The 14,622-nt window shown below is 33.3% G+C and overlaps 1 protein-coding gene across 5 annotated transcripts; it reads right to left on the bottom strand.

Annotated features, from left to right (window-relative positions):
- Positions 1-260: 260 nt before the first annotated feature.
- On the bottom strand, positions 261-13,990 carry LOC149773154 (uncharacterized). 5 transcript variants are annotated; one of them, XM_089946761.1, is made up of 17 exons: positions 13,772-13,987; positions 12,961-13,196; positions 12,254-12,513; positions 11,751-11,859; positions 10,846-11,078; positions 9,184-9,315; positions 8,481-8,648; positions 7,813-7,949; positions 7,304-7,409; positions 6,763-6,846; positions 6,144-6,324; positions 5,746-5,835; positions 3,953-4,041; positions 3,454-3,512; positions 3,155-3,217; positions 1,244-1,428; positions 261-911 (listed from the first exon to the last, which is right to left on the bottom strand). In XM_089946761.1, the coding sequence occupies exons 1-17, from the start codon at positions 13,906-13,908 to the stop codon at positions 307-309; spliced, it is 2,874 nt and encodes a 957-aa protein (XP_089802887.1). In that variant the 5' UTR covers positions 13,909-13,987; the 3' UTR covers positions 261-306. The 5 variants fall into 5 exon arrangements, 4 of the variants coding, with proteins under 4 accessions (XP_089802887.1, XP_089802889.1, XP_089802888.1 ...); XM_089946763.1 differs by lacking the exon at positions 13,772-13,987 and adding an exon at positions 13,690-13,741; XR_016417462.1 differs by having other exon boundaries at positions 774-911; positions 1,169-1,428; positions 13,772-13,990.
- Between the last annotated feature and the right edge of the window lie 632 nt (positions 13,991-14,622).

The raw sequence follows: 14,622 nt of genomic DNA, 5'->3' as shown, positions 1-14,622 counted from the left end.
CTCAGTTAAATGGGTAACCATATGGATTTAAGAGATAAAAGCGAAATACTGTTTGTATTTGAGACATGAAAACAGTTAACTATACATGTATCAGTAAGTAAGAATTAATGTATCTTTATTCTAAATACAATATGTACAACTGGTAATAAGCAAAAGTTCAGAATAACTCTGCAGATTGATAATTTAAAACAATACTATATTTTGTTATATTTTAAAGATTATTTGTTCTGTTTGAAGAATTCAATGATTTTTTTCTCTTAAAAAAAAGAAACAGACACCACTAAAAAATCTGATAGGAGAAGAAATTTAAATATGCATCTCAATGTCATCAGCCTCGTCTGAAGATGGGTCTGAATCCATCGATTCATACCCTTCAACATCTAACTGTTCTAGCAGATATTCATCTGATACAAGATTGCCAAGAATAGAGGGAATTTCTTGGTCGACACTTGGTAAGTCAAACTGTAATATCTTGTGGAAATGCAATGGAACTTCATTAACAATGCATACATTAGAGAACGTGTTTCTCAGATGAAGAATACATCTCTCTATATGTAAACCCTCCAAGAGCAGGACAGCCCTGTGCACATCACTCTCTGCTCTCTCAAATGAAGTTAGCACTGCTCCCTGTTGTTTTATGTAAAAACAATTTGTGCTCCTCATGTCACATGCAATTAGTTCAATTTCTTCATCACATCTCTCCATTGTTTCAAACAAATCAATTAGAAGCCTTTTAAGTTCTTCTGGAACTGCAGCTGGAACCTCTAGAGATTTCAAGCTGTCCAGGTCCAGTTTATCTGGATACGGGAGTTTGCTGCCTTCCAATAAATTGTACTCCTTAAGATGATGTTGAACAGCTGTGTTTACTTTTTTTAGCTGTCTCCCAAGTCTTACTGCAACAGCTTGTCCACCTTGAATAGACAGAAAAACATGAAATATGACCTTTTATTATGCCAGTTATATTTATAAAGCCAGATCAACTTAATATATATTACAATGAAACAAAACTCCATACCATAAAAACATACACCAAATTAATTCCCTACACATTTTGTTTTATTGTTTCTTGTGATTACCTCTAAAATGATAAATTTGTAAAGATTGCCTGGAATATTGTAAGTCTTCTTAAACAAAGACAACTGTATTTCAAAACACATGTTTTAATTACCCAAAATATCCATTAACACTTCTTTCACATTCTCCTTTATCTCATGATATCAAGGCTTGTTATGTCAATACTTACGCGCATATTTCTTCATCATCTGCAGTAAGAAGGTTCTCTCTGCCATCAGCCTTGTCATCACCTGGACTTTGGCAGTTATTGTTTTTATATTACTGGATTCAGTGTGCATTTTATACTGGTCTGATGTCGAAGACCACCTGGTGATCTTTAAGGACCTTTCGTGGGATCTCAAGACCTGTTCTAGACTGAAAAACATAAATCAGAATACTCTGAACTGCCAGTAAATTGTAATAATCACTATATCTGTTTCCTTTAATTTAATTAAGTTACTGCCCCAGTGTTCATTTTAGGCTGCTCAGGCGCCATCACTATTGTTTTCATCTTTTGCATAATTTTTTTTCCTCCATAACAAGTAAAACAGGGCAACAAAAAAAGAGAGAAGAATTTTTTAGACTGACTGGATTGTGTTATGTGTTGTGATGTGATTTGGATTTTTAACATAGCTTTAACAATGTTTCAGTCATATCGCTACAATGTCTGCAATGTGACAGTTTACATCAGGCCGCAGATATTTTGCATGATGTCCCACCCAGTCACATTATCCTGACACCAGGCTGACCAGTCCTAACACTAACCTCTTAATGCTGAGCACCAAGCGAGGTAACTGTTAGTACCATTTTTTAAAAGTCTTTGGTATAACTTGGCCGAGGATTGAACACACAACCTCCCACATCCGAGGCGGACAGTCTAACCACTAGGCCACCAGAGCGGTCTGACTGAATGGAGTGCATACCAAGATTACTTGATAGTTTGCACTCCCAGCAAAAGAAGCAAATCATACTAAACTTTACTGGCTGAGAGAAATCTTTTACTTATTTTGATTAGCTTGAAAACCAATCAAGAGCCAATGATCACTGAAAGAAAATGAAACAAATAGAAAATTAAATAGTCAAAATGCTGCATTTATTTCTAAAGTAGCATACAGACTGGAGAAACATCAGTGACTCAAATAACTAAAATACATTTTAACAAGTAATGGTAACCCAATTGTGAGGAATTACAAATCACAGTATGAAAATTGGGGGGAGGGGGAGAGTCTGACAATGACCACAGGTGCAAGAATCATGGATTTATTCATTTCTGCAACAAATATTCACTCTTTTCAGCATTAAATACTTTGTCACTTGAGTCTGATTATATCATAGTTTGTTGTAACTATATCATGAAAAGTGTGGACACTTTAAATGTAGCTAATAAGGAAACTATGGAAAGTTAATTAAAATGCACAAATGAACAAATCCATGAATCACATGCTGTAATAAAGCTATGTATCTGAATCTGTTGAATAAACATGAAACAGGCATTAACATTTGCAACCAGTTTCTGAACAACCCCACTTTTAGACCATTTCTGAAATACTGCCACCATACCTAACCATCAACTTGAAAAAGTGTTGGGTGTGCATTTGTGTGTAGCAAAATATGACAACTGATTAAACTGTTTTGAAAAACCCATTTCAGTCTAAGTTTTTGAAACTACTCTGATGCACAGAAACTATAGAATGACCAATTTAAGCCATCCAAAACTGCCTCGCAAACTATGCATGAGGTTGTTCTATTGTAGCTGATCCAGACGATTTCTATGCATCCTGCCAAAATGAATAGGCTGAAGTAAATATGCATCTCTGCAATTATTAACTTGAAACAATCAACAAAAACATATTATATATTATTCAATGTGATCACTGCATCTTTTATATTTGTTGGTAGTTTTGTGACAACAGGCAGGTTTGACCTCAGTCATAAAATTACAGCTTTAATTTTGACATATACTACATTCTCAAACTATGATGCTGGCAAGATGCACCTGTGCAGTAAAAGACACTGCCTGTACAACAATGCCTTGAATCATACATACAGTAGTAAATGGTTGAGTGTGACTTGAGACATAATGAAAATGAAACATATTTACCCAGACATTTTCTTCCTGATGTTCTCTGTAACTAGTGGATCAACAACTCCCAGTGAAGACTGACTGAAAGAGTATATATAAAAATAATACCGACTTGATGTATATTGAAATATAATTGAAATTTATGTGAAGTCTTTCCTTTCAAAGAAATTATAAAATTATTAAAGAAAATATTATTGTTTAGGGCAACACTGGCACATTATTCATATCACCATTACAGGTTTAAGGACAAGCTACTGTATGAGGTTTTCTATGTCTAATTAACAAAAGGTATCAGTTATAAGAGATGAACAACTTACCTTAAATGGTAGTATTTCTTCAAACTGATAGCATATGTCTCTAATCGGGTAAGCGGTTCCTGAAATTTATTATAAAGCATAAATTAAACATATTGCTTGTGCAATTGCAGCTGACATGGTGAAGTCACCTATAATAACTGGAGGTTGAAATAATCATAGATTTAATAACATACATTACTGATGTTACAGTAAAACATAATTGATTCAGAGCAATTGAAAATGAGTAGTTTAAAGGTATTTTATTGATGAACTTCATTAGAAACAAGGCAAAAACACCTCCATGCAAATATATTTTAGCACAGTCACTATATTGGATGATGACCGACTCTTATTAACAATGATTTCTTTCCACTCCAAACTGAAATTCAGATCTGAAGCAAAGCAAAAAGAAATTAAAATGAGCAAAGATGAAATTTTAGAGATATAAATTCTACCTGACCTATACATAGGGGTGCTATCATCTCTTAAACCAAACTCAGTGAATGATGTGCTGTTATACCTTGCTTTCACTTCTTGCAAGAGAGTTGCCTGTGGAAAATCGATTTTTATCCTCCACTGACCATCTTCTAATGTCATCTGTTGACACACCTTTAAAAAGACAGCGACAATCAAATTATTTCTGCAAAGCCAGAAAAAGTGATATACATGAAAATAAATTCACAATAAGCAAAAAACTGGTCAAGTAATGCATGTAACGCAAATTTCTATATTACACTAACAAGAAGCTACAATGGATACTACACATAACTCTGTACTGTGGTATACCACAATTGACCATTTAAATTGTTTGAAGGTAGGTCTTGGGATTTTCTTTCGAACTTTGATTTTTTCTCTTTTACCTCAAGAAATCAGAGTACATTTTTTAATGCTATTTAGGGCACAGAATGTTCTTCAGAACAATCCCTGCTTACCATCCAAAAAATAGCAAATGGCGGTCTATCATATGAATGAGTCTGCTTACACTATAAGCTACACCCTGCAAATGATACTGTTATAACAACTGAGTGCTTGTGATACTGTAAATGATACTGTTAAAACAACTGAGTGCTTGTGCATAAAAATGGGAAGTGCTGACACTGAAGCATACACTCCACTAAGTGATGATAATGATACAGTTGGCAGGGAAACTGGAGTCTGATGCCAACACCAATGCCCCAATCTTAGAATTATGCACATACTTTTAACAAATTAACATAACAAGTGAAAAATATCATTACTTTCTTTCAATAACAAGATTACTTTGCAATTTCTGTACATTCCTTCTTGATGATAACTGCTCTAATATTTTCTATCATATAACGACTCACACCATAAATGCTTAACATATGGCACCATTAAATGTATAGACAGGTCCACTAACTAACTAGCTTGTCAATTTAATGAATCTGTGATGCAATGTTCATATTTGAAGAAACCAGTCTGTTTCTTGGAAATGGGTCATATACAGTTGCTCTAAATAGCGAAAAAGGAAACTACTCTTGCACTATTCTTACACAGCAGTCATCTTTTCAAGAATAATCTCCAGTGTATGAGTGGAATCAAAGAAATGATAATAAAAAAATTACAAAAGAACTTATTATTGCTCTTTTTTGTATGCCAAAAAAGCACAATTCATATACAGGCTAACATAAAATGTAATCTGGTGAGAAAAGCATAATGATTATGCCAAAAGTGTAATGGTTGGCATGTATGATTTAGTGGAAACATAATGTGGTATGTACAGCTGGAACAAAATATCATGAGGAAAACTGCTCTACTGGTAATACCCTGCACCTCCATGAGCAACACTGCTAATAAAAATAAACTGAAAGCATTATATCCATTGCTCAGAATTAAATAACACTGCTTATACAAAGTCAATGGTTTGATCTGAAATTGTGTTTGAATTGAAAATGATTTGATATTTTGCTGTAATTTTGAAAGACATTTCCAATTTTTTTTAATAGTAAGGCAAACAAGAAATACAGTGTCCACCAGAGATGACTAAAATATGTATAGTGTCAGCTTAATTAATCAATTATTAAAGATTTAGCATTAGAGTTCTTGCACGTTTCATGAAAAGCACTTCAAAATACCTGTTATTCATTTGTTAGTTCATGATTTTATCAGGTCGGCACACTTTTAACGAACACCAGCAAAATTGTTACAGGCTAACATGCATGGATGTTATACTGAAAATAATATATCAAAAAACAAAAACAAGCATAAGTTGAAAATCTTAATTAAAAAAATTGATTAATGGTTCAAAATATACATAAAGAAAGAATTAAAGAAAAGCATAATTTAAAACACCTGAAATATTTCCTAGAGTTTCTTGAAGCATTCTGTTGGTGTTGACTTTCAGAGCTTCTGCTTTCTTCAACCTTTCTGCAAAGGTTTTGCCTGAAAATCAGTAAGATGATAATTACTGTGTGTGTTTGTGTATATAATTTCTGTAATGAATGTGAAAATCATGTTTTTATCTAGATGTACTATATTAATTTTCAACCGGTCAAATCTATTCACCCCAGGATTTGCATGTTAGGACAGGTCTTAATGTATGTATACATTAATACAACAAAAAGATGGCAAGGAATTTTAAATATAATTAATATTATGTTTGATAAAACCTAATCTGTTAATGGCACAATTAGATGGTAATGACATATTTTCTTACTTGCAAAAACTGCATATGCAGAGACTACATGTACCTTGTTTTCTTTTAATTTTATCTCCATAATGCATAAGGCCATCAACAAGCAGATCAACACGATTTTCTGGAGTCATCTCCTTGGAAATGCTTTTAAATTTCCCTAAGTATGCCCACAGGCGCTCCAAGCACTCCCCATCAGTCAGTCCTAACCCAGGTGTTCGCCTTGGGTTGTACAAAACCTACAAAAATGGGGAAAATGTACATGACAAAACTGAATTAAAAAAAAACAGTTGAAACATTAATACACAAGATTTTGTATTCCCTTTACATGGTAATGTTCTTTCAAAAAAATTTGTTAATAAAGTGAATGTAAATTCTTGAGAACTGCAGTAATTACAAAAGCCATTTAATTAAAACTGATCTTAAATAAAGTTTTTCGTGATCTTAAAAATACAGTTATCTGAAACAAACTGCAACATTTTTACAAATGCCAGTAGCAAGAAGATTTCCTTTGTCATTACAACTTTGGTGCATACACCGAGCGTCTACATCATCATATAAAATTTTCATTAAAAAAGACAGGTATTTGATATTGGAACAATCAACAATTAAAAACATTTCAAAAGGTATATGAAGATATATTTCATTATGTTTTTACTGGTAAAGGGAAAACAAACCTGGCAAGCCATTTTGTGTCCATAGCAATGAAATATTGGGATAACTAGCTTCACTGCATCCAACAGATCAGTACGTTCTTTTTTCTAAAAATAAACAATGAAATTAAATTACAAAAAATGTTACAATATCACAATGATACCATGCTAATAGAATGCACATGAAGAACAAAATTGCAAGCTGAAAATGATTAGAAACAACACTATCATAGGAATTACTGAACACATAAATAAAAGTGACGCCAAAAACAAAATGACAACACTTTCACAAAGTGGTAATGAGGTTTCAGCTATGCTTCACACATCAATCTATTGACAGATTATCTGACATCAAATACTGAACCTAAAATTAATTATAAACAAGAAGTGTTTTCAATTAATACATTAAAATGATTAAAAGAAGATATGTATTGTACAACAATCAGGAAATGAGAGAGAATCAAAACAGAAAAATTACTGAAATACTGCATGAAATATGACATGGCCACAAACACAACTAAGTCAGGAGAAATTCACCCACATAATAGACAGGGCAGACATGTACCTTCAGGTGGGTTTCCAGGAGACAAGCTATATCATACAATATGTGCATTTGGCTGTCCTTGTTTTCTGCAACTAATTTTTCAAGCAGGTACACTGAATAACCAATTCTGTAATAAAATTGAAATTCAAACATACAAGATCATATTAAGAAAAAAAATCAATTGTATAAGTATACCAAACTTTAGTTGTAAAATTTTGCCAGTAACAATAAGTTACTACCGGTATTAATGAATCTCAATGCTGTTCAAAACAAATAATCATTACAATATTGTAATCGACTAATTACGAATAAATGTAAAATTGATTGAAATAACTGAGCCGTAAAGATATTTCATTCAACTATGTAAAAAATCTTTAATGCAGTTACATTCCTTGAGGAGAGAAACTTTGGTAAGTCATTAACCAATTTTCAAAGATGGAAAAATACAACTTTGCATGACAAATATTTACCCAAATGATATTGTGGATACTAAATTATTAAGACTTTTGATAAAAAAAACAATTGCATACCTTTCACCATGTTTCAGGTTGAAAAAATAGTGTGGGAATTCATGACGACAGGCAGAACCAAACAGAGCAGTTTCATCACGTTTCTTGTTCTTCGCTTTGGATCTTAGGGCACTGCCAGCTTGAAACTCACTACATTCCTGAAATAAACAAACGGAAACTTGCAAAATAAAATAACTACATCAAGAGTCCAGAAGATGAGGCAAAATTTTATGGTAAATATGAAGTGACTTAATAAACTTAGGTCAGAATCCTTCATCTTTATGCAAAGCAGCTAGATGATAAATTATTAAACGCTAATGCACGAGAATAGAACTTGTTATAAGACTCATGATCTACAAGATTTTCACTCAAGCATTAGCTGTATGTAAACTACCATTCTGTCTCCAAAACTGTATATGTATGACCTTCTAAACTATTTGGTGGAAATTAAGCATACATGGTACTTATTATGGTAACCATCTGTAGTGGATGGAGATGTGGTAATAAATTAATGTATCTGTCATCTGATGGCACTGGGCAGGCAATGGTAAACAAAAAGCATCTAAAAAGATAATAGCTTCACAAAAATATGAGTAAATTAATGAAACTGTCTTTATTTGAGGAAAATAGTATATAAAGTATAGAATCAAGTAGTTAAAACTCTTCTTACATTGTGAACTGCCTTTTACCTGCATATTCTTTGTCTTTTCTGTGGAGTAGCCATCCATGAATTTATCAACTTCATCCTGATCAAGAAAGAAATGACCATCATGTTTAGGCTTTCCTGCCTCAGCTCCCGATGAAACCTTTCTGACCAACTGGAAATCTGCATCAAAAGAAATAATCTTTTGTGGATTCTGAAAATGAAATTGAAAATGAGTTATAAGAAATGTTGTGGTACATCTGTCTGGTCAAAATTATGGTAAAAAAGCCTCTCATTATTGACTTATTTAAATCGAATTCCTTATACCCATCAACTTTCAATGTCAGAGCTGACATGCAATGAAGACTTCTATCAGACTGTACAATGAACAACATCAAATAACAAGTGCCAGATGGAAATGTGCATGCTTAATATTTTGCATAAATTTAGACTTATATATCAACTAGGAAACTGTATTTTTTATGCATAAAGGAGCTGTTTGCATATCTTACTGTATCCAAAGGAAATTTATATACCTGTCAGATGATATATACAAACATAATGAGAAACTGCAGTCTACAATACTAGGAATAATGTAATATATATATATATATATATATATATATATATATATATATATATATATATATATATATATATATATATATATATATATATATATATATATATTCACACATACATACATACATACATACATACATCCATTGGCTTCTTAAAGCAGCTGTTACCTCAAAGCATGCTGGGCACTGGGTTCCAGAATCAATTTCTTCACAAAGATGTATAGGGTGACTGATCCTGTACCTAAAATTTCGATACTGCACCAGGCATTCATTCATTAAAATTTTATAAACGTCTTTAAACTGGAAAATAAACAACAAAAAAACAAGAATATAAATAACAAGTTTGATTCATTTTAAACTTTATACTGTATCTAACAGAAGTGCATACAATTTTGATATAATAAATATTACTGATAACTCATAGCACATAAGTAAACTGACATCTGCTGTAGAGATGGAATTTTTTGGTCCTAACATTTCCCTCCCAAAATTTCAACAGGATTTAATAAATGAAAGCATCTAAATATATTTCTTGTTTGAATGTGTCAACTTCACATGAAATGGAATCTTGTAAACACAAAACTTCATATAAAAGCTGTTTGATAAAAGAAAAGGCGATGTGACCAACTGAGATAGTTAAAATATGCATACTGGATACTTTGCCAAATAGCTACTAACTTTCAGAATTTTGTTTATCATGGATACAGTTTATTTCTTCTTTGTCCATTGTAAAACAAGATATTGTGATTACCCCAAAAAATGGAATGGAATATGTGTCACACAGATGGTGCATCTTCCTGCTATAACATAATATATACCTAAATATTATGTGACAACATTTTTTTCTCTCCCACCGGGTAATTGCAAAACTCGAACCCTCTTTGAAATGATATTTACTTTGTGGGAAAGATCATAAAACATACTAAGTTTTGTGAAATGTCACCTAGCAGTTTTGAAAAAAAAAGATCTGTTGATAGGTAGATCAACAAAACAGACAGTTGTTATTGTTGTTGTGGGGTTTAACACCATTTCTCAGCACCAGATAGGCTATACATGGCAGCCAGTATAACTGGTGGAGGAAGAAACGGGAAAACCCCAAAGAGCCATCAACCGATGGGAAGCTTTCTCACATACCTACATTTGCTGAGCCAGTGACTCAAACCCACGCAGACAGGGGTGAGATTGCAGTGATCTGTAATGGAGAGTGATTTAGGCCATTTGGCCACCTGGAGACCCCAAAACGGACAGGCAAAGGGTATTAGTATCATTGTAAAGCATGTGGATTACAAAACATTTACAAAGATGCAACAAAATCAAAATTATCAGAAATATTTATTTTAGAAACAGGATGCAGGTCTTCAGTTATTTCTATTTTAAACAGACTCAAATCACATTATGTGAAACTGAACCAATGAGCAGAATACAACAACTTCGGAAATGTATAACACCAAATTATATATCAATACATGATGTGTAAATGATTTCACAGGATAATGTGACCAAGTCTGTCAAATATTCAACAAACCCAGTGTGCTAATTATGGCAAAAAGCATAGGTTATAAAATCTGGGTGAACTGGATACTTGTAAGAATATTCTGTAAAATCTAAATTTTGTGTTGATATACAGTTGCTACATGCCACAAATTGAAAACCAAAAAAAAACCTAATTTTTGCTGGAAACAACATAACTCATTACAAAAACATCAATTTACAAACCACTAAAATAATAATCTTTCATTACATATATACATATTTAACAACTGTTTTCAAGAAAGAATATAAACACAAAAATGGAATAATTATGAAAAAGACAAGAACTGAATGCATTACTTCTGAATCAAACAATCCTTTGTGATGCTTGGACAACTTGGCCTTTAAAGCTTCACAGAAACCTTTGGTAGACACATGACACTCCAGCAACAGTGCTGTCATCCACTCAAGAAGTCCTATGTGGAAACCTAAAATGGGATTCTTAGGTGAGGAAGGCCAGAGATAACTACGGATCATTGTAACTGCCGCAGACTCGCACCCACATAATTCAATGATACGCTTGTGCTGTCTGCCTGTTAAAAGAAAAATGCTTATTGGAAAAATGAAGGTGTAAAAAATGAACATTACCTGAAAGCAGCAAAGTCATTATCAGTGGCTGATTAGTATCATTAGTGCAAACTTAAGAAGCCTAATAATAAGAAAGGTTTCCTCTTAAAAATTTTTAAACTTGGCTGACCAGTTTGCAGGAAGAATTGAATTTTGTTTCCACATGTAGTAGTGATGTAAAAAATCAGATTGCAATGTCTTGTCATAAGTACCAGTCTGAAATGTAGCCATTCCAGGATGTTTTTTTTCTCCCTCAAATTTTGTCAAACAGGTTAGGTGATTTATCAGAGGCAGTTTGTTGTTGTTGTTGTTCTTGTAGTGTTTAATGCCATTTTTCAGCACACGATAGGATATACATGGCGGCCAGTATTAATGGCGGAGGAAGAACCCAGGAAAACCTGGAAAGAAATACCGACCCACGAGAAGCTACTGGCAAGCTTTCTCACATACCGACATTGGCTGTATCCGAGACTCAAACACATGCAGGCAGAGGTGAGATGGCAGTGATCCGTAACGGAGAGCGCTTTATACCACTCGGCCACTCAGGGCCCCCAGAAGCAGTTTGTAAATTTCTGTTTAGAAATGATAATGGACCATTTTTAATTTGTATATATTGAAGAGGATAAATGTATACCAACCATGTTCATCCATTACTACAATCTGCTGACAATAGATGGTTTGACATTCATGGTTATCTGGCCTTCTCCACACTGGTGTATCTGTGTCCACACAAACAAATGTACCATTCTGAAAAACAAGAAAATGCTGGTTACTTCTCATTTGAAAAATATATATTCCCTCCTGTGGCATAATCTCTATACAATAAAAAAATCTTTTGTAAATAAAATTAATACTATTAATATAACTAGTGAAGAAAAATAATGTGAAAGAAAATAAAAAGAATGAAAAAATCACATTAATATACAAATGTTGCAAAATGTTATACTCCCTGGATGAAAATCTGTTTTCATAAACTGACTAGTTCATCTGAGGATTAACAAGGTAATTAATAAAAAGATAACCTGGACTGTATATCAATATCTTGAAGATGTAAAATATACAGACAACAATTTCAATTCATACAAAACAATATAAATTGATGCTAACAAAACTTACACATTAAAAATTAATAACAGCTTACTTTAAACACTTCAAACATGTGTAGATGTGGCAGACTGTGACAAATGTCAAGGCATTCTCTGCAGTACACGGCTGATGTGCCACAGTCCATGCAGCGAAAAATCTGATCGGGACTTTGTGTACAACAAATGCACTGACTGTGAGGTGGTGTAAACAACACGGCTGTGCCAACTTCAACCAATTCATCAGCAAGAGCTGCCCAATTTTCTAGTCTTTTTCTCTTCTTCTCTCGGTAGGAGACTTTTGTTTCATCTAAGGCATCTGCAAGATTTGTAAGCACTTTATTTGTTGTTGATTAATAAGAGAAAAATAACAGATTATACATCATATGATACATATATTGCAGTCACATGTAAAATCAATGTAAATAAGCAAATACATGTATGAGACAGAAAAAATGCTAGAAATAAATTTGCTTTTGTAGTATATTCAGGCTGTAACCACTGTAATTTTATTCTTCTGTAATTATGCCTCTTTTGGCTGTTCTAATTTTATTGCTTTTCTGGAAGTATTTGCCAATTAAAGACATCTGTTAGGTAAGCATTTATTATGTACTGAATGATTGGGATGTCAATTAAAGAAAGACACGGTAAATATCAGGAAACATTCTATCAAATTTTATAGGAAGGTATTTTTGTAAATAAGAACATGTTCTTTTTGCAAGGACTCTGCATTAGGATCTTAAACTAGGGACAGACTGTATTTTACCTGAGAGAAAAACTGCCTCTTCTGATTGTTTATCTACAAGTTCTGAGTTTAAGGATATGGACCCAGATGCAGATATTGCCTTTGGAAGAGATCCACTTGTTTCATCTATGGCCACTGGGTCTTGTTCTCTACTAGAAGTTGGTAAAATTCTCTCATACTTTACCCTAATTGACTTGTTTTGAACAGATATATATTTTCTCTTGGCTGGCTTTCGATCCCATGAGAACACCATTTTCCTTAATAAAAAACAGACACAAACATTTTTATCTACTGTTAAATGGATTCAACGACAAATATTTGCATTTAATGCAACGCCATGAAATAATACTATAAAAAAGCACAAACCATTCCAAAATTGTGGCACTAACAAATAAAATGGAATTATTTAAGTGATAAAAACGAAGAATAATTACGTAAAAAAACCCAGTGCTTTTTCAGGAGTTTTATTCACACCTGCTCTCAACTGACTTAAACACAACGCTCTCGCTATTGCATCTTGTCTAAACCAATATTGAGCAACCTGCTACAACAAAATTCAGCTTTGCTAAACTGTTCCTATAAATAAGGCTTTGCACATTTACAATTCTCCAGGTACATCTCCAGGGTAATTTGTCAAAGCATTTATTTTTAATTGTACAAATCAACATCACGGAAAATGAATTATCAGACAATCTCTATCAAAGATAATTACTTCTTCCATTTGATACAAATTAGTATTGTTATAATTACTTCAGTAACAGACAACACAATAAATCCAAGATCAAAATCTATCATAAGTTTGGGAATGAAGCCATACTCAACATCTACATACCAGGAACAAAGGGAAATTGAATGGCCCACAGCTTCTGCAACCGGATGTTTTAGTTTTAGAAATTGCGCACATGCGCAACAGAGAAAATATTCCAACAACATTGTTAAGGCTTGGTAGCTACATAACGTATACTGCATCGTACGAACATATACGTTGTTGCGGTTTGAAGGCCTTAACAATATCAACAATTCCAGGCTTGTAGGCTGTAACAATGGACGTATCGGGTGGAAATGGAGGCCCAGGTTTCGGTTTTGGCCACGAATTAGGTATGTCTACATGTCTTAATCAGATAGATGCTTACTTTATTACTAACAGTGCAGTTTAAAGCACTTAAGTTATTGTGTGTCAAGATCGATCGATGGGGGGGGGGGGTAGAGAGAGAGAGATCGGGAGAAAGAGCGAGAGAGATTCACTAATATACATTAGTGTCCACCTCTTTCTGGATCTTAAGAGCTATGCCAGAGCCCCCACGACCCAGACATGAGCCCCACCAAACTTAGGATCCTATTCCAAGTTTTAAAATTTCAATTTCGTTTTACATTCTAAATTTAATATAAATTAAATAGGAACCCCGACTCAATATAAATTACATAAATTTAAATCGTAAAATTTTTAATAATTGGGAAAAATCTACTAAATTATAACAAGGTTTGTATAGGAATCCTAACTTATTGTAACTTTCAAATACCATTTGAACTTTCTAAAGAATCCTATGACGTTACACATTGGAAAATTCTAAAATACTATTACCCGAAATATAAAACTAGAGGGAATCTACATGGGGAAAGTGCAAGGTGATGACATCATGGGGCTATGTCACAGGGCGCAACGCGAAGTGGACAGACCTTCTT

Source organism: Sinohyriopsis cumingii, unplaced genomic scaffold (assembly GCF_028554795.1).
Source record: "Sinohyriopsis cumingii isolate HCF-2022 unplaced genomic scaffold, ASM2855479v2 utg000873l, whole genome shotgun sequence".
NCBI lineage: Eukaryota > Metazoa > Mollusca > Bivalvia > Unionida > Unionidae > Sinohyriopsis > Sinohyriopsis cumingii.
Note: the sequence above shows the minus strand (reverse complement) of the source record. Positions and strands in the feature narration are given on the sequence as shown.